The 25,736-nt window shown below is 48.3% G+C and overlaps 1 protein-coding gene across 3 annotated transcripts in view; it reads right to left on the bottom strand.

Annotated features, from left to right (window-relative positions):
* Positions 1 to 1,297: 1,297 nt before the first annotated feature.
* The window catches only part of Rimkla (ribosomal modification protein rimK like family member A), a 29,519-nt gene continuing 5,080 nt past the window's right edge, over positions 1,298 to 25,736 (bottom strand). The window contains exons 2-7 of one of the 3 annotated variants that reach the window (XM_085839016.1): positions 14,869 to 15,099; positions 11,623 to 11,709; positions 7,691 to 7,894; positions 5,671 to 5,795; positions 4,838 to 4,952; positions 1,298 to 4,628 (exon numbers count right to left, since the gene is read on the bottom strand). In XM_085839016.1, the coding sequence (XP_085695142.1) occupies positions 4,534 to 4,628; positions 4,838 to 4,952; positions 5,671 to 5,795; positions 7,691 to 7,894; positions 11,623 to 11,709; positions 14,869 to 15,099 (857 nt within the window). In that variant the 3' untranslated portion in view covers positions 1,298 to 4,533. Of the gene's footprint in view, positions 5,796 to 7,690; positions 7,895 to 11,622; positions 11,710 to 14,868; positions 15,100 to 25,736 lie in introns of all 3 variants that reach the window. The other 2 variants (XM_085839017.1, XM_021161481.2) reach the window with 2 other exon arrangements.

Raw genomic sequence — 25,736 nt, 5'->3', positions numbered from 1 at the left:
GGCCAGCTCTCCCATATTTCTGCCCTCTGGGAACTTCCGGGTAAGGCTAAACACAGGAGGCACCTGGCTAGTCTTGCCTTCACAAAAACCTTACCAGTTCTCCGGTCATTCAGGGTCCCTCATCCTCCCTTTACAATAAACCAGATCTTCTTCTACATAGGAGATTCTGGGAGTCAGCAGTGGTTTAGTCTGCTCTGTTGGTTCCATTTGACCTCAGGCTGTCTTCCCCCGCCAAGTCCAGATGGCATTACTGTACTATCAGCGTTCTCTGCTTGGCCCCTCCTCCTCCCACACTCCTCTCTCCCTCTGTTTGACAGGTTTAATGCAACTCCCTGGCACCTCCTCCTGTCCATGTGATGCAAAGCCAGCAAGTCATAGGACAGAAGAGCCAAGAAAACCAGGTGCTAAATCATGCAAGGTCAGGCTTCCCGGCAGCTCCCAGCCTCCCAGTGTCCCAGGCAGCTTTTCTTCCATGATTTTCCTAAGCCATATACATCCCCCATGGCTTGCACTGATGTCCTGCAGAATCTCAAGGATGGATGGAACCTTCCAGAGACATTAAGCCGAACAACAGTCTGCTCTTGCAGCCGTTCCCCCTTTGCCCCCCTTTCTCCCCCAGCTGTAGAGCTGCTGTGTGCCAGCTTTTATCCCTTGGCACTCAGCCATGATCCTGGGAAGGCACTGCTTATAAAAGCCAGGCCTGTGGTAAAGTGTTTCCCTTTAAGATGGTGTTTATTGCTCCTACTTCTAGCTGACAAAAGATTCGATAAGGTGTGGTAGTTGTGCCTTGAGTCACACAAGTTATCTGGATTGAACCAGATCTGACTCACATTGGTACCATTCACTTTAGTCTGTGTCACCATCCGTAAGTGCACCCAAGAGCTAGAAGTACAAATGGTTGCTATGCTACCAACCAAGTCAGTACAGTGAGAATAAAGTGTGCCACCTTCAGAGGTGGCGTTCAGGTGCCCTGTGGGGAGGGAGATGATTATGTTGAAGAAAATCCCTTTGAAAGCCACCACAATTTAAGGTGAAATGGTGACAGGAGTCAAGGTCAGAGAAAGGATGGCTATGTATGGGAGCGTGAAAAGATCTGACTTGTTCCAGGGAATGAGGACAAGTGGTACATGAAAGAAGGGGGGATGGAGAGTCCTGGTGGTCTGGGAGAACATTCTGCGTGTTGCCAAACCTGCACTGCTGCAGCCTCTGATGGCCCCTCCCACATCACTTACACACACACACACACACACACACACTCGCACATATACCCCTTTAAATGTTGCCAAGCTAAGAAATGTAGGAAGGAACAGAGCTTTAATGGACACAGTGCGGGGACAAAACAACACCGTCTTAAAGAGAGGTAGCAGGTGCTGCCAAAACACAAGGCCTTTAGAAACCACAGAAATTCCGGGGCTCAGAATAGAAGCCCAGTTTCCAAACCCATCTGGTTCTCCTGGGGCAGCTGCCCACTGACATTGGGCTAGATCAGGAAGGTGGCTGTGTAGGGGGGGCTTTGGAGGGATCGCCTTGCCGGAGGAAGTGTGGCACTTGGGGTGGGCCTTGAGGTTTCATTTTGAGTATGTTCTGCTTCCTGTCTGCAGTTCCAGATGTGACTTTTCATCTGCTCGCTGCCAGGCTTCCCTGCTGTGACGGTCCCTCAGGAACCAGAAGCCCCAAATAAACTCCTCCTCCTCTAAGTTGCGTTGGTCATGATGTTTTATCACAATATAAAAGTAACTAAGGCATCAGTGATCTATATGAACCTGGAATTCCTAAGCCAATGGCAATGCCAGGAGTTTTGCTTTTTCCTTTTTTCAATAACTGTTTTGTGCATTTTATTTCTATGTGTATGGATGTTTTGTCTGCATGTATATATGTGCACCACATGCATGCCTGGTGCCTGCTGAAGAGGGTGTCGGATCTCCTGGAACTAGAGTTATAGATAGTTGTAAAATACCATGTGGGTGCTGAGAAATGGATCCTGTGTCTTTTGGAAGAACAGCCACTGCTCTTAACTACCTACCTCTCCAGCCACACCACCAGGTTTTCTGTCAGGATCTAAACATGAACTTTGAGGGTGGTGACAAATAGCTGCTGCTTGTGTCCTTAAAACATCTGCCCAGGCTACCACCAAGCAGAGGCCATGCCTGTGAGCACAGGGGGCAATGTCCAGCTGTGTTTGATGAGAGTCACTCCCCACTTTAATGTAGACGGTATTCGGTGACTTGGTTGGTCCTAAACCCTCCTTTATCCCCCAAATTAGCTTCTTCCATTTTTCCTATATTTGCAGGGTGTCCTTGCCATGACTTAAGCCATCTTGTCTCCTTTCCTCTAGAGTTTCAAGTGATCCTGATTTCATCTCTGCCACAAAACGATTCCAGGCCTTTTCCCCTATCTCTCTCCTCCCCTCCCTGGCCTGTTTGACACAGGACTGGTCAGGAGGGATGCTGAACCCACAAGAGCGATGCTCACGATCCACTTATGCTATGTCTCTCTCCAATCTACCCCCCATCCGCCCCGCACACAACTAATCAGAGAAGACGCAGGAAGACGGTTTCCCCAAGTGCAGAATCATGTATATTCTGAGTGACTCAGCTATTGACATTCAAGTTTTGACCAGTTTCAAGATGTTGCTACCAGACAGCGGAAAGACCACACACACACACTGTGAATCTATATTACAGAGGAAGACTTGGTGTTGGCATACATGAGTCAAGGATTTCAGGTTATGCAGGGAACCTCTAGAAGGTTCTTTGGATGTCTTACTCCTTTCATGTTGTGAAGTACCTCTGTCTAGAAGGAAGGCCTCTAAGTGCGCTCTGTATCTTGGGGCCCCTACTACCGTTGAGCTTGCTAAGGCCAAGAATACATAGCCTCTTCCTTTCTTAACTCTCTCAGGAGCAATGAGAAACACACCACACTGGGAGGCGTCTGTTACCTCTTCCCAGACAGACAGCTGTGCTTTGTAACTCACTTCAGCCTCAGAGTGCACCATGAGGTAAATGAAATAGGCCATTTTCCCTGTCTACAGAATGGGAAGATGGAGACACAGAGCTCAGGTGCCCAGCTGTGTTGGGAGAGCCAGGGCCAGACTCCTGCTCTGCATCCCTTTGTTCTTTCCAACAAGTGTAGGCAGCCGTGGCAAGTATGGCGGGGCCACAGAGCTGAGACTCAAGGAAGCGACCATGGCCAGCTGTGGTATGGAAATCCCAGAGTGGGGCTAGGATCCAGGTGAGAGTCAGCTTTCTCTGCCTCTAGGCAGGTAGCTCTGGGCAATAACACCGTTGGCAGACATCTCTGCCAGCTGGGAAATGGGCCTCCTTTGGCAAAGGAATCTGGAAACACTCCGAGCTGCTCTGCTCAGGTAGGGCCTAGATGGACTTCGATCAATGAGAAGAGGCTTGGGCTAAACACTGGGCATCTCTCAGTGTTCTGATATCTATCAGCTTCTCAGGGGCCAATGCCTGGCTCCCATCTGACCTCTTCCAGCAGGAACAGAATATAACTAGCCTTCTTTTAAAGTCACCCCTGAGTGCTAAGGAGAAGATACCAGTCTTAGTCTATAAGGGTGAACTGTCATTTTTCAATGGTATAGACACACACTCAGATTACAGTTTAGTGGCATGCACCCAGGGGTGAGACTGCATAGGAACTATAGCAGTGAGGTATGACTGCTGTCACATGGGACCAACATTTTCAGGTGTATGACTGTCAGTTGGTGAAATCTTGTTTTAACTAATTTTAAAGGCCAATTTCTATCTAAATGTGTGTTGTGAAAAAAATTATCATTTTGCTTTATATACATTTTATACTTAACAGTAGAGTGCAGGAATTATGTGCCTATTGGGTAGTGGTGCCTTCAAAGTAGATACCTTAAGGAAAGCGTATGTTTACTCCAGTGTAGCTAACCCAACTCACATTTCTAGAATCTTCCTTGGAAATTTTGAACTTAGATGCTTCTTCAGGATGGGCAAATCTTTGTCCTTTATGATAGGTCTATAATTATTAATAGCCAAAGAGCATTGCGTCTGGTAAATACAATGGGTGGTGGAACTTGGTACTGCCTTGGTAGGTAGCAGTAGTTTTGTGTGTGTGTGTGTGTGTAGGGGGTGGTGGTAAGAAACTAAACAAGGCCCGCTGATAAAGTTATGAGGCCTCTCGGAATTGATGGCTATTGAAGTAATCCCAAAGAGGAAGCCTCAGTGTTCTTGGCACCTGCCATAAAATAGCTGAAGAGGAAGGTCTTCCTAGTGAATATAATGAGGTAACTCGGGGTGGATTTGGCCATTGCTTGTTTTGAGTTAGACCTTCTATATGCAGAAACAAAACTCCGCCTCTACCATTTCTTCCAGGGGAAAGATCTCATCTACTGCTTAAAGAGGTATAAAGGAAAGCACGTGCTATCATGTCTACAATAGCCCACTCACCCCTCCACAAATACCCGAGTCTCTCCGATTTGGAAAAATGGGTAAGGCCAGGTTCCTGGAGTCTGGATAACAGGAGCATGTCCAGAAGAAGCAGAGGGAAGAACAGTCATCGCCCAGTATCTTTCTGTGGTAAAATCCCACTGGCTTCCAGATGACAAGTGGGCAGAGTCCATTGAGAAGGAAAGTCTATGGTGTTGCGTTCTAGTGCACAAGAAACAAAGAGTGTGGCCATAGCTCATCAGATGCATTTCCAGCTGAGGCCAAAGGCAGCAAAGGTGCGTGAAGCTGCTAGAGCTGACATTAGGTAAAGCAAGGGTGTGAATTCCGAGAGACAAAGCCATCTGTAGAAACCCCCTGTTACGAAGCAGGACACATGCCAACTGGCGAGGTCAAAGGATGTTCCACCTCACCTTCTACAGAGTGCTTCAGTGAGAAGCTGAATGTCGGAGGAATGTGGTAAGACGGTGACCGGGGGAAGCAGAGAGGAGCATCTCGCCTGCCTGCACATGCCTCTGCCTCCATCTCCTGCATGAGAGAACGGTGTTTCCAGGAGCCAAGTTCATGTTCGCTGCTGCTAAGGACCAGGCACAGCAACATGGACTCAGTGCCTTAAAGCCCCACCCTTCCATCCACATGCTCGCAATAGATGTTGGTCTCAAATCGATCATTCGGGAAGTTATTCTCCATGAGTGCTTTTTATGAGTCTTACAAAACCCACAAAGCTAGGCGGTTTGTTCAAACTGTTATTAGAAAGGATGCTGAGTGCCCGGATGGGGTTTTCTAGTTTCTGTGCAAATGAAATCACGTTAGTCCAGATCTAATTCACTGAACACTACTCAGGGAAGCAGTAGCATTTGGTTTAAATGCTGCCAAGAAAGCAGGAATTCACTGGAATCGTGACACAATCCCGTTAATGCTGTAACCAGGCTCGGGCAACATGCGCAGGCGGGGCCCCCATTGTTTTTACTGAGGAATCCCGGGCCTCTCCCAGTTCAGGCTCACTCTCACTAGAGGTAGACCCATTGGTGATGGCATAGACACTCTCTGCAACTCCCTGAGCTGAAACGCAACCATTTGCCTCGTTCTTCTCCCTGGGACTTGCCAGTCCCGGGAGGATGGCCATCTTCCCAGTCTGCCTGTTTGGCAGCAGGGACATAGCATAGTCTGCAATGATTGCCCCCACATCTAAGTTGCATGCCTGGTCGAAGGCCAGGAAGCCGACATTGGCGTTGGCCTCACACACCGTGAAGGAGCCGTCATCCATGATAAGAAGGTCGATGCCACAGAAATCCATGCCCAGGATGTTGGACACCTGGATAGCCAGCTGCTTGCCTTGCTCAGTCAGTGGACACTTGACACCCACACCACCTGGAAAGAAAGTACAGCAACCTGAAGGTAAAAATTGCCACTCACTGATGAGGCTAATGACCTTCAAGAAAGATGGGACAGGTGACAAAGGAGGAGCGAGACAAGTACCGTTATTTACAGTGCTACTGAAGGTTTTTAGAAAGTTGGGGCAGGAGAGATGGCTCAGTGGTTAAGAGCCCCGATTGAGCTGCCAGGGGACCCTACTTTAGTTCCCAGCAGGTACTCACAACTGTCTGTAACTACAATGGATCCAATGTCCTCTTTTGGTCACGATAGGCACCCACACACCTATGGCATACATTCATACTTAAACTATTTAAAAATAAAAATAGATATTGGGAAATCACAGTACCTGATACACAGTATGTATTCAATAAATGGCTGTTAGAAAAATGAAAACTGATAATCTACTTACTATATAGTAGGTAGGAACTACATACTTGAGACTTAATGATCAGGGTCACGGCAACTATCCAGCATGTACAAGGCTCTGGGTGCAGGCCCGAGTAGCAGAAAATGGAAGATACTAATAATATACCGTCAACCTCGGGTCTCCAGGCACCATGCACACCCACAGATTCGAGGTTCCATACTGTGGCTCTGCTCATGGCTACTGTGTAGATGAAGACAATCACTGAGTACTCAGAACAATGTCAGACAACCCAGAATTTGTTTGCATGGCCAGAGTATCTCACAACTGTCATCTGCACAGGCATGGGCCGTGTGCTAGCCCAGGGCAAGAACTGCCTCACAATCCAGTGGTTCACAATGGGTTGGTCACAACCTCTTTGTGAGTGGAAAAACCCTTTCACAGGGTTCCCATATCAGACATCCTGCTTATCAGATATTTACATTTCCACTCAATGACAGTAGCAAAACTACAGTTATGAAGTAGCAACATAATAACTTTATGGTTGGAGGTCACCACACCGTGAGGAACTGTATTTAAAGGGCAGCAGCATTAGGAAGGTTGAGAGCCACTGCTCATAATCTCTGTCCTCCTGGCTCCACTGCAGATGGTGTGGTGTTACCTGGGGACTCTTAGTGAAACAGGACCCAATCAGAAAATGAGCCTCTTTATAGTCAATGAACTTGGAGCATGCAGCTGCTGAGTCAGGAAATAACTGTAGGGCTTTTCTTTTTCTTTTTCCAAATTACCAACATAAATTCATTCACCAAGTCTGACTAGCATCTTCTGTGATAGGGACAAGGATCTATATCCCTATAGGATGTCTCCATTCCCCATGACAGAAATAAAGCTTTCCGAGTGAGCTAAAGGGATGGACGGGATTCTCTACATTCAGCCAAAAATACAAACTGCAGCTTTCTGGCAGTTTCGTGCATGAAAGAAAAAGGAAATCTTCAGTTAAAATGTGAGAGCAAATACGACACTGCAACATAACACTGCCAATCTACAAAGTGCACGTTTGAGAACTATGCAGTTGAGTCTCACAACACCCCCTAAAAATTGCAAGATAAAATTTTTTGATGTTGTAAGTAAGTTTGTGCTCTTGCGCTGGCTGTATTCACAGGTCTCTGGGGGCATTTGGGCTACAGGTTAGGCCCACTTGTAAGGTTTTGGTAAACGAACTGTGGGGATGATACAGGTTCAAGTCTAACTCCTCACCTGCTTCCTTATGCCATCCATGTTTTATTCAGATGGACCTTTGCCCAAACGCTGGTCACTCTCTTGTCAACCCCTGACTGGTGAGTCCTAACATCTACACAACAAGGTTTTATACTTCAATGTCTTGACACCTGGACCGTATCTTTTGGCCCAGCCCCTGACTTCCCGTCCCTCTCTGGACTGCTAATGGCCATGGGAAAGGTTCTCTTCTCATTTTCTGTGAGGTCCTCTGCCCCACCCCCACACCCCCAAGCCTTCCCCGTCTTACCTAGAAAGCAGTTGCTTTGCATGCGGCCATCTGTGGAGCAGCGCAGCATGGAGCCAATCACCTGGCCGCCCACCACCACCACCCGGATGTCCTTCCCGTGTGACTCCTTCACATACTTCTGAAACAGGTAGGGCACATCATGGCGGACTAGGTGGCAGATGTCAGAGAGGTGATGCTTGTCTCTGGCCAGAAAAACAGCTTTCCCTTCAAGAAGAAAGACGGAGAGCAAGAGAGGCCGCTGGACAGGCTGTACACTTGTCTAACCATCCTACCTCCCCAGCCTGTCTCCCTGCCCCAAACAGGTACCAGCTTTCTGGAACTTTCCATGTATTGGCCCCTCCTATTTTTTGATGAGATTCCTTTGTCTTAGCAAAGAGCACTGAACTTAATGTCATCAGATTTTAACCCCTGTCTCTCTCCACATCTGATTTTTGTTTGATTGCTTTTTTTTTTTAATAGGGTCTCATTCGGTAACCCACACTGCCCTAAAATGAAAACCCTGATCCTCCTTCCCAGAGTGCTGAGGTCAGCGTGTGTCCTCTGCCTGCTTTTTATTTCCTTTTTCAAAATGAAACTATAATGTATCCCAGAAACTCAGATGAGAAGCCAAAGCCAGATTCTGAGACTCTAAACTGGTCAGTAAGTGTTTCCTTCCAACCACTACAAGGTGCTACAGTTCTGTCTGTCTGTCTGTCTGTCTCTCCCTCTCTCTGTGTCTAAATGCTCTGAACTCCACAATGGGCTTAGTATATATGGCAGACACTCATCTTTGTTTACAGAACACAATTAAATGGACATAGTTTAGAGGAATTTCAAGTGTGAGTGCAGAGAGTTACAGAGGACAGCCACAACACAGTAAGAGGCCCACAGGGTCCCTTCTGCTGTCACAAGACAGGCCTCTGGGCTCATAGGAAGGGACCTGACACACTCCCTCCGAACTTCCATTTTTGTGTGTGGTATGTACATATATTTACATATATGTGAAAGTAGGGGACATGGAGGACAGAGATCAATGTCAGGTGTGTGTAGGTATGTACACACACACTCTCACACACATACAATATGTATGCATAGTGCATGCATGTAAACATGTGTGCACCCATGCATACAGGTGTGGAGGCCAGAGCAAGATGCCAGGTGACTTCTTCTATTTATCTCTTTGTCACTGCCTGGACACAGGGTCTTTGAAGCTAGCTGTTCTTGCTAGCTGGCCAGTCAGCCTGCTCCCAGCATCCACCTGTCTCTACCCACTCCAACCCCAATGCTGGGTTTATTAGGTGCATGTAAGCCATGCTCCATGTTTGACAAGGCTGCTGAGGTCTCCAACTTAGGTACTCCTGTCTGAACCAGAAGTGATGTATCCACTGAGCCACCTCCACCCTCTCCTCAGCTCCTCCACATTATTTTGTTGACACAGCTTTTCTCACTGGGACCGGGAGATCACCAATTAGGCAAAATCAATTATTCCCCCTTGCCTCTCTTCTTCAGAATGAAGGTTCCAGGCATGCACCACCACACTTAGCTTCCTATGTGGGTGCTGGGGAGTCAAGCCAAGATCTGTACGCTTACTCAGTAGGCATGTTGCCAACAGAGCCATCTTCCCAGTTCCCTGTTTCTTCCTTCTAAGTGAATGAAATTTGCTATTTGGCCATCCTCACTTGATTCCACAGAGAATGGCTCCTGTCCTGTGGCCCTCTGGGAGAGCATTCCTCTGTGACTCTCAAGTTTGCTCCTGGAGTCACCCGTGCTCCTGCTGTCCTCCAGCCCCTGCTCTCTAGCTGCATCTCAGTGAACAAGTCGGAGCGGCATCCCAACAGGCTTGCCCTGCAAACCCGACATGGGCATGCACAACTGAGCCCTCTCTTAGGCAAAAATGGAAAGGAAGTATTTTCCCTAGGTTTCCTATCCACCACAAGGGGAGTAGAACAGCTCTAGAATCTTAAAAAAATAAAATAAAATAAAAATTGGGGTTGGGGGGCAGAAAGATGGCTCAGTGAATAAGAGCACTTGTGTAGTCCTGAGAGCCTGAGTTTGAATGCCAGCACCCACATAACAGGCAGAGATCCTGTGCACCTTGCTGGTCTGCTGGCTGCCAGGCAAGTTGAAAAACTTGAGCTTTCTGATTAGCCTACAAGCTGTTAGGTGGAGTGTGACAGAGGAGAATGCTAATGCCTTTCCACGGGCTCGATGTGTGTGTGTGTGTGTGTGTGTGTGTGTGTGTGTGTGTGTGCGCAACTCTCCAAAGCATAGCCAGTATTCAGAGCTGGAATGCAGTACAATGTTTACCAAGCACACTAAAAGCCCTGGCTTCAGTCTTCAGTACCATAAAAATAAAACAAGATGTAATGTTCAACTATTCCTGAAATGACGGAATCCCAGACACCCAGTGAAATTTGGGGACAGGAAGCAAGTTATTTGAAGATGTCCAAGTGGCAGGTGACAGGAGGCGTGCAGTTAATGTTCACTACGGAGTATCTAAACGTGTGTGTGTGTGTGTGTGTGTGTGTGTGTGAGAGAGAGAGAGAGAGAGAGAGAGAGAGAGAGAGAGAGAGAGAGAGAGGCAGGCAGGCAGACAGACAGACAGACAAAAAGACAGAGGGGAGTGGGAAAGATAGAATTTTATGAGTGTGGTGTGTTAATGGAATAGAATAGCCCATATTTAAAAACAGAAATGAGGAGATGGAGAGGTTAGAGCAGCAGATGGTCTTGCCGAGGATCACATTTCATTCCCAAACCCACATGGCTGAGTGAGCTCCTCTGTTCTTCAATCTCAGAGGAGCTTGTGGATGTTATCTGTTCACAAACCCTGCAATGTGACCGTCTGCACTATCTAACATATGAGCTTGAGAGCACTGACTGTTCTCTGAATGTCTACATCAGACCCTACAGCACAGCGAGGCTCAGCATGTATCTGTTTAGGATGCTGCATTTTGCTCCAGAAGCCTTGATCCCAAGTGTGCTATTCCACCTGCGTTACATACCACTATTACAGGAGAGGGAGACTATTCTCTCCTGCCGAGACCTCTGTCGCACCCTTCCTCAGCCTTGAGCACTGTAGCAGGCCTTATAGCAGAGGTTATCAACCTGTGGGTCAAAACCCCTTTGGAGGTCAAATGACCCTTTCACAGGGGTCGTCTATGATCAGTGGAAAATATATACTTACATTATGATTCATAATAATAGCAAAATTACAGTTATGAAGTAGCAACAAAAATAACTTTAAGGTTGGGGGTCACTACAACATGAAGAACGGTATCAAAGGGTCGTAGGATAGGAAGGTTGAGAACCGCTGCCTTATATCAGATGCTCAGGACCTAGTTCCCATCCTGGGCATCATTTAAAGCTAGAACTGTCGAGCAATGTAGCCCTGTACTAGAAGAGCAAAATGCTACAGACACAAAAGGGAAGAATGACTGATTTTGTCTGAAGGAAAAAAAAAGGGGGGGGAGGAAGCCCAGGGGTGTGCTGATAGAAGAAATGAGGTCAGGAGCTGGCCTGAGCAGATGAGCAAAGACAGAGCTAGTGAAGTCAAGAGAGCAGATGGTTGTGGGACAGAATGTACATGGTCTCTCTGGTGACTAAGGACAGCCTGGAATGAAGAAGGCTGCCTGCACAGATCATGGCTCCATGAGCAACATGGGCTTAGTCTATCAGGTACCACTAGCAGGGGACTTGGGAGGGTGTTCAGCAAGAGAGAGCAGCTCTGTTTCCGAGAATCTACTTAAAAGAAAGAGCAGATGCTCTGGCTATGGACTTGAGAATCTACGCCAGCTGCAGTCGTTGAGGAGAGGTAGGCGTCTGACAGAAGGACAGAGGGGATTGACAGAGCAGCCGGAACACTGAGTGTGTAGAGCACCCCTGTGCCTCAGAACTGCAGTTACACGCACTGACCCCCCATGTCCACTCCCAGCGAACCCAGCAGTGCCACTGACCCCGGTGCCCCCGTGTGCTCTTCACCACCACTGGGTAGCCCAGGGGCTCAGCTTCATCGATCATTTTAGAGAAGTCTTCGTGCCCACCTGCCAAGAAAAGGCAAGAATCAATAAAGTGTTGGCAACGGGGCAGAGGCTGGCCCAGCACTTGCCCGTGTAGAATGTGCTGATGAAATCCATCCAAACCCAGCAGACACGAACCACATCTGTAATGTGCAAGGTGGGACCAGAGGAAGGCGACTACCAGCATCAAGCCTCTATCCACACCTGCTGTGGTAATCCTCATGGCACCCTACAGTTGGGTCCTTCACAATGGCCATGGTAGCAGAACTCCAGGATGGTCTGCCAGACTTCTACCTACCCCTCCTGGTGAACTCCTTTATGGGATCTCTTCTCTTGAGTGGGAGAGAGGCCATTGAATTTACGGGAGCATAGATTATCACTCTTGGGATTACATTAATAGTCTGTTAACCTTGAGCCTATCAGAGGTGAGGAGAGCACTAATTCTTGATGGGCCTGCTCTAAACAGGAGAACCCTTTAAGAGGAAACAAGACTTGAGAGCATTTTCTGTTGGCCTTGAAGGAGCAAGGTGCTGTGCTGTGGAGTGGGCCAGGTAGCAAGGAAGAGTATGCAGACTCTAGGGCCTGTGATTGGCAGCCTGTTGATGGCCAACAAGGAAGTGGGAACCTGCTTGTCACTTCCTCAGAGGTCTCATACTATCAAAGCATTCTTTTTCTGATCTCCTTTCTACTTCCTCTGTTCTAGTTTCCTCAGAGGCTCAACTGCTCCCATCCTAAGCAAGTGGAGTCCTGCTGCTGGGTCCTCACCTCCCTTGACTTCAATTCTATAACCCCCTCATCAAGCTGCTCAGAAGTTACAGATTTCAGTCACTCCTTCGGCCTTCACTTCTGTAAGCCTCCTCTGATGGCTCCTCTCCTCATCACTGAGCGGAAGGAGTCTTCTTGTTCTGAGGAGACACGTGGGCTTCTGATGACGCCATCTTTCCCACTGGCTTCTGTGACACCTCTATCCCACCTTGCACATTACAGGTATGGTTCGTGTCTGCCTTCTCCTGGGCATCTGTCCAGGTCCTTTTATAGGCTCTTCTTCTTCCATTCCGTAAAAGATTCCCTCCCCCCACTTTAGTTTATGTTTTATTCTTCTGGTTTTTTTTTAATGAGATGATCTCACTTTGTAGCCCAGGCTGACCTCAAACTTATAATCCTCCTGCCTCCACCTCCCAGGTGCCAGGATTACAAGCATGCACCACCACACACAGCTCATTTTGAGCTTTGCCAAGATAGGGCAAGCAGTCCTTCATTCTGGGTCAGAAGGCTGAAGATGGATGCTCCAACTTTACAGAGAACTTTTTTTAGGGGGCTGTCCAGGCAGCCAGCTGTCTCTGTCATTTCTATAGTTTTGGAAGCTGACTGCCTACACTTCCTGCATACCCAAGTAATATTTACTTCTTCTCAAGCCTCCGATAAGGTTGGAGTCTGGATAGTTATAGTCTTATAATTAATCTTAACTTGTTTAGTACTTTAGCAGAAGCAGTCTAAACCCTTTAACTGGACCCTTTAGAGCTCTGTTCTTTCATCCTGCATGTCCACACTGAGTAACCTGCTGTGTCTCTCACGTCACTTGGCACAAGAGGGGCTTCTGAATCCTCGTCCCCAGCCTTTTGCAAGCTTTGGGTTCACTGCTCACTGCTCCCCAAGCATTTTCCCTCACACAGACTGTAAACGTCGCAAACACACCAAGTCTCCACTGAAATCGTCCCCTGCCAGCCACTCACCCTCATACCCAGTTTACTTCTTCCTCTTGGCATCTACTGACCCAGGACAGAACCTAGTCACCTCCATTCCTTCCCACACTTTCTATACACAGTCAGTTACTCCGCTCTATTTTATCTGTTGCATTCACAATTCCTGAATCTGCTCACCATTCCTCCCTCATTGAAGATGCCTACCACTACCTACCCTGCCTCTATTTTGTCTCATGTCATTCACTCTCCCTGTGGTGGCCAACATGATCTGCAGAGTGACTCTGAGTAGGCATCAGAAGCCTCCTCTTAGCCTCCTGTTAGCTATCTTGTTGGCATGCAGCATGCTGCCTGCATCTTCTTATCTTTCCAGTCTTCAACTCTCTGTGCACCCTTAGCCTTCTGTAACTGCCGGCGATACCACCAGCTAGTTAGGTTCTCTTCACCTCTGGTTCTTTTTCCGCTCTCTATTCCAAGGCCCTTCTTTTCACAGGCTATCTTTAGCTTAGATGATGCTACCTCTTCAAGGAAGTGGTCCTCAATGGCTAATCATTGCACTCGAAGCTCTCCTATGGACTCCTGTACCACCTAAGGCTCTGAACATTGACCACACTGCATAGAAACTGCCTGTATTTTTGCGGCCCTTCGTTTTTGCTGTCCTGGGAATGCCTTAGGGGCAGGACTGTTCTAGGACAATTTTGTGGTGGTTTGAATGTCTCCCCAAAGGTTCATATATTTGATGTTTAGCCCCCCAGAGAGTGGAAGAAATTCTTTGACAGGATTTGAAGGATTAGGAAGTGGTCTTGTTGGAGGAAGTGTCACTATGGTAGCCTTTGATGTTTTTTTTTTCTTCTAAATGTTTATTTATTATTATAAATAAGTACACTGTAGCTGTGTTCAGATACACCAGAAGAGGGCATCAGATCTTATTACAGATGGTTGTGAGTCATCATGTGGTTGCTGGGATTTGAACTCATGATCTTTGGAAGAGCAGTTAGTGCTCTTAATCACTGAACCATCTCTCCAGCCCCAGCTTTGAGGCTTTAAAAGCCCATTCTAGGCCCAGTCTCTTTCCTTGCCTGTGGATCAAGATACAGCTCTCAACTACTTCTCCAGGACTATGCCTGTTGCCATGGTCCCCACCAAGATGATTATGGACTAAATCTCTGAAACAGTAAGCAAGCCCCTACTTAAATGCTTTCTATTATAAGAGCTTCCTTGGTCATGGTGTCTCCTCACAGCAATAGAACACTGAGTAACACATCCTCTTACAGTGGCTGGTCCATATTTATCAAATGACTACAAACAGAGAGTGGTCAAGGCAGTCCACACAGAAGGACTGGCCAGCATTTAATATGCCAATCCCCTAAAGGTAAACAGACTCGGGGGAAAAGCAACCAGAGTCACAGCAAGTTTCTTAGAGAGAGAAGAGAGACATCAGTATTTTGGGAAGGAGTTATAAGTTTATTTTCAGGAGACTCACCATAGGAGAAGGTGTCTGGCATGGGGACCCCATGTCCAGCCAGCTCTTGGAATGTCCAAAACTTGTTGATGCAGTTTAAGATGCTTTGAGGACGGTTGACCAAGCGGCAGCCCAGCTTCTCCAGGTGCCTCAGGATGGTGATCTCACTATCCGATTGGACAGAGGGTGTGGATACTCGAACAACCACCACGTCGGGGAAGGTGGTCAGGGGTTTCTGGCTCAGCTGCAGGCCTGCAAGCAAGGGCTAGAGTAAGCTCAGTGCTCGGCAGTGGTTTATCAACTGGAAGAAGTGCTTCCAGAGTTTATCTGGCCAGAAAAGAGCCTCAAAACTGCCGCATGGGCATGGTGGTGTGTGCTGGTATATGGTGCAAGAAAGCGGTAGACAGCACAGTCCTCCGGCAAATGGGCAGAGCGTGATTATGATACAAGTAACGAACAGAGGGGAAGAGACTGCAACGCACCAAGATTGGCACAAGTTAGAAGAGTCCATGGCACAGCTGCAGTCAGGCCCTGCTTCCCCTGAGGCGGGGACTGCTCTAGGGCCAGTGGCTCGGGAGGGCATCAGTGCTGCCTGCTTTTGGAATCCCTACACTCTTCAATGACTGAGCCTCATGAAAATCTACTGGCTAGATCATTATGTGTGACCACTTCCTATTATCATTTGTTTCATTTTGTTTAAAATAGGATCTTATGATGTTGCCCAGACTAGATCAAACTCTTGATCCTCTGCCTCTGGGGCTGAGACTCCAGGCTTATGCTATACCACACTCAGCTAAACAATCTTTATGAACATACAGTTACATTTTGCATATGCAAATGTCAGTGTTAGATGGAGAACTAGGACTCTAGATCTGCTATGTAAAGTGTTTGCCTAACATGTGCAATGTCTGGGTTCAACTCCCAGCTTGGCTTAACCAACTCACTATGAACTCAACTATGTAAACAGATGCAGGTTGGGGAAAAGGAAAAGAAATACACATTTTGAGAATAGGGTTACAAATTCTCTCTCTCTCTCTCTCTCTCTCTCTCTCTCTCTCGTCTTGCTACGTAGCCCAAGCTGACCTCACTATGTAGCCCATGTGGCTTTGCCTCGCAGCAACACTACACTACACTACACTACACTACACTACACTACACTACACTACACTATACTCTTGCCTTAGCACCCCTATAACAGGGTTATTGTCATGGGCACCTATGACCAGCCTTTTTTTTTCCCTCTCTTTATCTAAATTTTCCAGAATGCTTTTTTTTTCACATGTGTGTGTGTGTGTATGTATGTGTGTGTATATATATATATATACACACATATACATATATATTTTTTTATTTATTTTATTTTATTTTATTTTATTTTATTTTGGTTTTTCGAAACAGGGTTTCTCTGTGTAGCCCTGGCTATCCTGGAACTCACTTTGTAGACCAGGCTGGCCTCGAACTCAGAAATCCGCCTGCCTCTGCCTCCCAAGTGCTGGAATTAAAGGTGTGCACCACCATGCCCAGCCTCATGTGTATATTATTACAAACCAAAGTTTAAAATGTCTACAAAAAATCAATTCAATACTTAACAAATATTGAAGTCAATATTCATTAAATAACACTTAGAAGATACTGTAACGTACACAAGTGGAAAGATCTGAGGCTGTCTGCTTGACTCTGGGCTAACCAGGGCCTCAACGTGATGTGAAGATTCAGAGGACTCTGAGCAGCCAACACGTTACTGAAGAACTTCTGCGGAGAATTCTTTGGCTTGCCTTGCATGACACCAAGAGGCAGAGCTAGCCTTGAAATGCTTTTTGTCTGTTTTGTGCTGACTCCAGTCCCTGGAGCAGTGCCCGGTGCCTAGTTGGCACTTGGTATTTGTTGAATTGGACAGGAGCAGCAGGAAGATGGATCTGGGCTTCACCAAGTTCCTTTACTCCTCCATACCTTTAGAATGGAGCGGGCACTGGAACATGGCATAGAGAGAATGCCGGGGTAGAGGTGGCTATGCACACTGCCTGGTGACTCTCAGCCCTGACACCCCAGGGTTTGTCTGACTCCAGACACTGAGCATCTACAGGGTACAGGGCACCTGGGATGGAGGGAGGGAGGCAGGGCACAGACTATGTGAAGCAATGAAAATTGGATTTCAAGACTTCCTCAAAGCATCTTCCAATTGCCCTAAAGAAAACCTTAAAGTACGGACTACAGACCCAGCTTATGGGCTTAAATATAATATATAACCAAAAACCAAGTGCAAGCGAGGTCACTTTCTCCAGTGAGGACTCAGGTGTGGGTGTTGCTCAGTGCTCGGGTGTTTACTGACCTCGTATGAGGGCCTGAGTTCAAGGGCCTCCTAAGCTTGCAAAAGTGCTGCACAGCATCTCCTAAACTAGGCATGGGAGCATACGCCTACACTCTCAGCCCTCGGGATGTTGAGGCAGTAGGAAAAAGAGTTCGAAGGTTGCTTGGGCTACGTGGCAATGATATTATTACTATATAAAGATCGAAGTTCTAAGCTGAGAAAGACAAAGAAAAATCTCAAAAACAAAAACCCAACCAAGGGCTGGAGAGATGGCTCAGTGGTTAGGAGCGCCGACTGCTCTTCCAAAGGTCCAGAGTTCAAATCCCAGCAACCACATGGTGGCTCACAACCATCCATAACGAAATCTGATGCCCTATTCTGGAGTGTCTGAAGACAGCTACAGTGTACTTACATATAATAAATAAATAAATTAAAAAAAAACCCAACCAAACAAAAAGCAAGCCGTCCACAAAAAGGACCGTGGGGCTCTAACTTGAAAGTCAGCCATTCCAAATAATTTACTGGTTATTTTTTTAAAGGTGTGGATGTAGAGGGACAGTTAGTAAGTCACATTTTTTTCCCTCCGCACGCACTTCTGCTGATGCTGTGAGCCTAGCAGGTAGAACTGTCTCAAGGATTCATCTGTAAAAAAGCAGCCGGGTTAGGTTCATTTGGCCACCAGCAACAGGATTGCTTAAAGCTGCTTTTCCTGCAGTTTGAAAAAAATCCTTTTCCCCTTTAGCCCCTGGAACAAGTATTGGAGAAGTGGGGATGAGGTAAAGTTGGAAGAAAAGGAAAGGTAACCGCACTGATCAAAACAGAGAAAAAGATAGGGAAGCCCAGCACATAATCACGCAGTGAGACAGAGACCAAAGATGCTTGACAAATCAACCAAATGTCACACACACAAGGCACTGACACTGTCATGGCACAGATATTCCAAAAAGCAAGGTAGGACATTGTTTTTAACCACACAATGAGAAAATAGCTTGGCAACAGAAAAGCCATTTAGAGAAGCAAGAAGCGAGAGAAGCATCGAGCTTTCAAACCCCAGCACAAGCCACGGACACACAGACTTCTACACAGGAAGTACAGAACTCCGTCCATCTCTGGGAATACCAACCACAGTGCACAGAGAGAGCACAGCCGCTACGAGCAGCGCACAGACACCTGGGAAGTCTTACCAGGACTTCATCTCTCTCCTCCAACTGTAAATCTTTGGGCCTGGCTCATCCCCACTGAAGCCTTTAATAAATGAAGAATGCAATGGGTTAAAGTGGAACCCCAAAGGCTCTGCCAGGCCTGAGCACAGGTCAGGTGCTTGCCTAGGTTGCTGTCTAGCCCTGTACAAGGGGGACATGTTGGGTTTGGGGTTATACCAGCTCCATGTAACCACAGGTTTCACATCAATGGATCCAACTGCAAATGGAAAGTACTAAAAAAAAAATCTTAATTCATGTCCATATTGAAAATGTTTTGGCTTTTTTCTTGACATTATTCATTAGACAATACCACTACAATATAGCAACTATCTCCAGGGCTGGGGGTATAGTTGAGTGGTAGATCACTCGCCAATTATATAAAAGGCCCTGAGTTCAAACCCAACCCACCTTAAAAAACTTACAAAGACTCCATAATCATTTACACAATGTTCACACTACATTGGGTATTGTAAGTGACCTGGAGGTGTGCTGACGTACAGAAGCACACTCGCAGGTGACATGTTAGGGCCTGGAGCATCCTTGGCTTTTGATATGGGACAGAAGGCTCTAGAACAATCACCTGCAAATACTAAGGGATGGTCAAACATCTTTGTCCTCTGACATTTCTGACGCTCCTGCTCTGGACCATTCCTCACATGCTTGCTCAGTCTCTTCACACTGTGAGACCTTTAGCCACATAGGTAATTTTCACCATTGGCATCAACTCCCTGCTAAGCCTAATGCAGGGATACAGCTTACTGAACTCGTCACCTTTCCCAGGCTCCTTCACATCCTCATCGTGGCCTGCTGGCCTCAAGCCAAGGGAATGGAGAACCGGTGTGAACTGGAGGATGGATTCTGATTGGCTATGGTGATAAGAAAGAGAGCTGCCCTCGCCCTCAGATAACCAGGGATTTGACATGACTATCCTCTTAACCCAGGGAGGCAGGGGAGGAAGGGTGTGTGTGTGTGTGAGCAGCTTCTGGGCCCCTCCATCTCTCAGACCATGTTAAAAAAACTAACCAAGAAGTAATCACTCGGAGAAGTCAGTAAGATAGTAGGGGGCAAGCATTAGACGTCAAACTGGTTCACGCAACAACCTGGCGAGGGTAAATCAACATTGTGGAACAGAAACACCATTTTCTCCGTCTTCTACATTCATGGGTAACTGGATTCCACCTTCCTCTTGAATTCTGCTTCAGTTGGAGATATTTTAATGTGCTTGGTGCACACCTGTTGTATTAGCTTGCTTTTTTTTGTTGCTGTGATAAACCAAACAGCCACAACCAAAAGCAACGTGGAGAGGAAAGGGTTTATTTCATCTTGTACTTCCGGATAACAGCCTATCACTGAGGGAATTCAGGGCCAGAACTCAAGGCAGGGACCTGGAAGCAAGAACTGATGCAGAGGCCATGGAGGGAAGTTGCTCACTGCCTTACTCCCCATGGCTTGCTCAGCCTGCTTTCTTATACCTCCCAGGGCCACTGGGACTACCTGCTCAGGGGTGGCAACACACACACACACACACACCAGGCCACGCCTCCACATCAATCATTAATCAAGACAATACCGCACAGACTCGCCTACAGACAACGTGATAGAGACCTGTTCTCAGCTGTGGTTCCCTGTTCCTGGAAGGATACTCGAGCTTGTGTCAGGTTGATAAAAAACTACCTAGCACACTTGGAATCCCAGCATTGCAGAGGCTGAAGCAAGAGGATCATAGCTGTGGGGCCAGCCTGGGCTACATAGTGAGCCCTACCCAACAATAACCCAGGGCAGAAAAGTAGGATAACTTATTTGCTCTGTGTTGGGTAGTCTCCTAAGAATGCCCTAGCATTTACACAAAGTGGATGAACAGTTCTCCTCTCCTGTACTCGAATACACACACACACACACACACCCACACACACACACACACCCCACATACACACATACACACCCCACACATACACACATACACATACACCACACACACATTCCACATACCCCCCCCACATACATATACTCACAGTCCACATATACACATACCCCCCCCACACACACACACACCTGGCTTCACAAAAGGAAACTTCAGCACTAACCTGGCTCCCAGTACACTGGGAAACCAAAGCCTTTCATGTACAAAGCACAGCAGACACAGAGGGCACTGAGGACGGGAGCACAGCAGAGCTCACTGGGGCACCTTTCAAGGCCACAGTAGTTTAGCAGGATCCCGTGACTATGGCTGGCACTGCAGCTCCAGAGCCGGTCATTCTGGCTCTCTGGAGGGTAGTTATTCCTGTCACCCTCTGCATGTGTGCTGTGTCAGGAGGACGCTGTGCCATCAAAGCACAACAGGTGTGTATCCTTGCTGCTTTTCTCAACTTCTCCATGCTCTGCCCTGCCTGTGCCAGCTCTCCTGAGGGAGTTACATGGATTCTGGGGTAGATCCCATCACCATCACCGCTGTTCTTTGAGGTTCTGTGAGGGAAGACGGTCAAAGACATCTCTCTATCTTCCTGAAACCCACAGTGACTCATGTGGCCTCTTCCTTTCCCTCGAACTACTTTTCCAAGGTCTCTTAATTCCGTACAGCCTTTATTGAACCATTGGCTTGAGGCAGAAACACCTTTTAAGCAGGGCACAAAGGTGAGCCAGGCAGCCTTGGCTCTGCCAGAACTCACAGGAAGCTGAAGTCTGACTCAGTGCATGCATTACTTTGTCCTCATTTGGAGGTATTTTATTAGGCAGTTTCTTTGGGTCAATCTCAGTTTGAGTTTACCCAGGACACCCTGAGACCACAATGCAAGCTCATGCAGCCAAACAGGCGGTGATTTCAAGAACCGCTGAGAGAGGAGTCTGGGAAGTTAAGACTGTCATCAGTGAGTTGGCATCCTCTGGAGGGGAACCCCCCAGCACTGAGTACAAATACACCCAGCTGAGGGGAGGAAGCTGGAGATTTAGGGCATGGTTTTCATTCTCCATGCCTTATGGTGTGTGTGTGTGTGTGTATGTGTGTGTGTGTGTGTGTGTGTGTGTGTGTGTGTGTGTGTGTGGTGTTAGCATAATGGGCTCCTGGCAGCAGCAGTGGAATCCAGCAGTCAAATGGTTATAGAGGGTAAGGGACCCAGGAGTTGGGCTCCAGATAGCTGAAGAATAGCCACTATTCTAATGACAGAGGGTAGTGAGACAGCATCCCTGGGATATGAAGAAGAAAGCCAACACGATTGTTGTTAATAGTCTGGGTTCCCTGTGCAAGGCTCGTGGGACGGCGGAAGACAGGGGAGCTTTGGGATGGTTCTTTCTGCATGGGGGAGAATGGAGGACTGCTTCGACAGGACACGGGGGCTCCCAGGGTGTCTGGGCTCAGAAGGAAGGTGTGAAGCTAATGTGTGTGTTCTGTCCACTCTAATCAGAACTAGCACCAAGGAAGGGCTTAGAAAAACTTCCCAAGAAATTGTCATGAAGGCAGAATGGGCCTGGCCTTCCCCCCAGAGTGTTGGCCTAACTGTTTGTTGTGTCTCTGGACCTATCTCCCCTTCTGTGAAATGCAAGAGTCCCAGAACTTGGCAAACCTTCCCATCACCTATCAACATCAGCACTTCACCAACATGGCCTTTTTAAAAACCAGGAAACAAGTCTTATCAAGTCCTTCATTCAGCCACTCGAGGCCCATATCATTTCCCTGGACTCTAGACTCCATGGCTGCCCACCCCTACCACCTCAGCTATGTGAACCCCACGTGCTGGACAAGCACTCAACCACTAACTGCTTTCCCAGCCTTTACAGTTTCTTCTTCTGTCCAACTGTCGGTTCCTTCTCATCTTTGCTATATCCTCTCCGACCACACCAATGGGCTCTAAACTCCCTTGTCAGCCTCTCCTGGTGAGCCTTCCTTTCTGTGCCAAGTAATAATTTATCAGCCCAACACAAGCTAGAGTCATCTGGAAAGGGAACCTCGATTGGAAAAAAAAAAAAAAAAAACTCCATCAGATTGGCCTGTAGGCAAGTCTGTGAGGCATCCTCTTAATTGGTGATTGATGTGGGAGGGCCCAGTCCACTGGGGGTGGGGCTACCCTAGGCAAGTGGTCTGCAGCTATAGAAAAAGCGGGTGATGGAGCTGGAGAGATGACTCAGCAATTAAAAGTGCATAACTGTTCTTCCAGAGGACCTGAGTTCCAGCTCCAGCAACCACATCGGGCGGCTGGCAACTGCCTTTAACTCTCCCTCCAGAGTAATGCAATTCCTCTGACCTCTGCAGGCACACACTCACATGTATGTGTGGCACATACTCACATGTATGTATGGCACACACTCACATGCATGTATGGCACACACTCACATGTATGTATGGCACACACTCACATGTATGTGTGGCACACACTCACATGTATGTATGGCACACACTCACATGTATGTATGGCACACACTCACATGTATGTGTGGCACACACTCACATGCATGTATGGCACACACTCACATGTATGTATGGCACACACTCACATGTATGTATGGCACACACATGCATGTATGGCACACACTCACATGTATGTATGGCACACACTCACATGCATGTATGGCACACACTCACATGTCACAAGTGCCTGCTCACACAAACACACAATTACAAACAATGAAACAAATCTCTACACATATTAAGATAATGGCAACAACAAAACACTGAGCGACCCAGAAAGCACCTCCAGGTTCCTGCCCTGAGTTCTTGCCCTGGCTTCTCTCTGTGATGGACTGTGACCTGAGAAGTGAGCCAAATAAAGCCGTTCCTTCTCAAGTTGCTTTGGTCTTGGTCTTTATCACAACAAAGGAAAGCAAACTGAGACATTTTCTTTCTTTCTTCTGAGTCCAGCTGTATGCCTTCCTCTTCCTGGTGACTCTGTTTCCCCATTTGCCCTCCTAAGATGAGCTGTTTTCTCACCTCTGCTCTCAGGACACTGGCCCTAGACATAGGATTGATGTGTTTGCTGCTCCTCATTTTAGCTTCTAGGGCGCATCTTCTGTCCTCCTGGAGGATGGAGAGATGCAGCGTCTCCCTTTCCACTGAATCTCAGGGACCAGCACATAAGTGAGCCACAGCCACCTTCCCCACCCTGAGCCACAGTCCCCTCCCCTGTAGTGAAGTCCCCACCCTGAGCCACAGTCCCCTCTCCTGTAGTGAAGTCCCCACCCTGAGCCACAGTCCCCTCTCCTGTAGTGAAGTCCCCACCCTGAGCCACAGTCCCCTCCCCTGTAGTGAAGCCCCCCACCCTGAGCCACAGTCCCCTCCCCTGTAGTGAAGTCCCCACCCTGAGCCACAGTCCCCTCCCCTGTAGTGAAGTCCCCACCCTGAGCCACAGTCCCCTCCCCTGTAGTGAAGTCCCCACCCTGAGCCACAGTCCCCTCTCCTGTAGTGAAGCCCCCCACCCTGAGCCACAGTCCCCTCCCCTGTAGTGAAGCCCCCCACCCTGAGCCACAGTCCCCTCTCCTGTAGTGAAGCCCCCCACCCTGAGCCACAGTCCCCTCCCCTGTAGTGAAGCCCCCCACCCTGAGCCACAGTCCCCTCTCCTGTAGTGAAGTCCCCACCCTGAGCCACAGTCCCCTCTCCTGTAGTGAAGCCCCCCACCCTGAGCCACAGTCCCCTCTCCTGTAGTGAAGCCCCCCACCCTGAGCCACAGTCCCCTCCCCTGTAGTGAAGCCCCCCACCCTGAGCCACAGTCCCCTCCCCTGTAGTGAAGTCCCCACCCTGAGCCACAGTCCCCTCCCCTGTAGTGAAGTCCCCACCCTGAGCCACAGTCCCCTCTCCTGTAGTGAAGCCCCCCACCCTGAGCCACAGTCCCCTCCCCTGTAGTGAAGCCCCCCACCCTGAGCCACAGTCCCCTCCCCTGTAGTAAAGCCCCCATCCTTAGCCACAGCCCCCCCATAGTAAAGTCCCCATCCTTAGCCACAGTCCCCTCCCCTGTAGTGAAGCCTCCCCATCCTGAGCCACAGTCCCCTCCCCTGTAGTGAAGCTCCCCCCATCCTGAGCCACAGTCCCCTCCCCTGTAGTGAAGCCCCCCATCCTTAGCCACAGTCCCCTCCCCTGTAGTGTAGCCCCCCATCCTGAGCCACAGTCCTCCCCTGTAGTTGAAGCCCCCCCATCCTGAGCCACAGTCCCCCCGCCCCCGTAGTAAAGCCCCCATCCTGAGTCACTCCTCTGTAGTGAAGCCCCCACCCTGAGCCACAGTCCCCCCATGTAGTGAAGCCCCCACCCTGAGCCACAGTCCCCCCTGTAGTGAAGCCCCCCATCCTGAGCCACAGTCCCCCCCCTGTAGTGAAGCCCCCATCCTTAGTTTCCCCTTGACTCCTTCCTATGTTCCGCCAACCCCTTACAAAAACCATCTTGCAGACTGTATCCTCACTCTGCTCCCTGCTCTGCTCAGAAACACTACAGTGTCTCTCACTGGGAATGGCCATGCATTGTTCCTCCCCCCATCCTTTCTCTGTCACCCCCTCCATCATCCAGAGTGAAGCCAATGTCCACCACCAACCCTCAAGGCCCTGTGTAGCTGCTCATCTCAACCCCAACCTTCAGCCTCTTCTCATGTCTACCCCACACTCCCTCTGTTCTTCCACACTGGCCTTGTCCACACTCTTTCCTCCCTGGACAAGTCTACTCTCTACAGCTAAACAGTGAACTTCCTGGGGTGAAAGGAAGGGGAGGGGAGGATAACCCAGAACAGAGAGGTAAGTAACATTAAGGATTTTGGAAAAGCCATAGTAAAACATTGTTTTATGAGCTTACCTAAAAACACATATATAATCTATATGGTTCAAATGGAGTTAGGCCACATAGTACCCTATGTGCCAGGAGGGGGAAACCTCCCTTCAAATGTTTGACTAGGAGATTCCAAGAGACCCCTAAAACAACATAGGCTACTCCCATTGCCCTTGGTTGCCTCCCAGAACTTGAAGGTAAGACCTGATTGCTAAGGAGCCTGTGTACTTCAGACAGGATTTGGAAGACTGGAGCTGGACCTGACCTGCATACTTTTCCCTTGAGGACTGGCTCTTGTGATATCGGGAGGGCGTCCTGCGAGCTGCCAAGGGAGAACAGCAACCGATAGTCCTGCCCAGCTGTAAAGCCCAGCAAGATAGTCCCAAGGGTGGGCTAGCACCACTTTATCTGGGGGTAACTAACAGCTGTCTAACTGGAACTAAGGCCTGCTCAAATGGAGGGACTTCCTGGCTGATACTATAGTTGTAGCCAGTTACCCATGGTTAGAGAGGTCATAGACCCTCAGTGGAGAACCTACAACTGCCACTTTCCTAAACCAGCTAATTCCTAACTGCCCTCTAAATGCTTATCCTATCGCCCCTCATTGAAGCGCCTTCGCACTTCCTGACCTTTTTCTGCCTGTGGG

Source organism: Mus caroli, unplaced genomic scaffold (assembly GCF_978045245.1).
Source record: "Mus caroli unplaced genomic scaffold, Mus_caroli_1 scaffold_6, whole genome shotgun sequence".
Lineage (NCBI taxonomy): Eukaryota > Metazoa > Chordata > Mammalia > Rodentia > Muridae > Mus > Mus caroli.
Note: the sequence above shows the minus strand (reverse complement) of the source record. Positions and strands in the feature narration are given on the sequence as shown.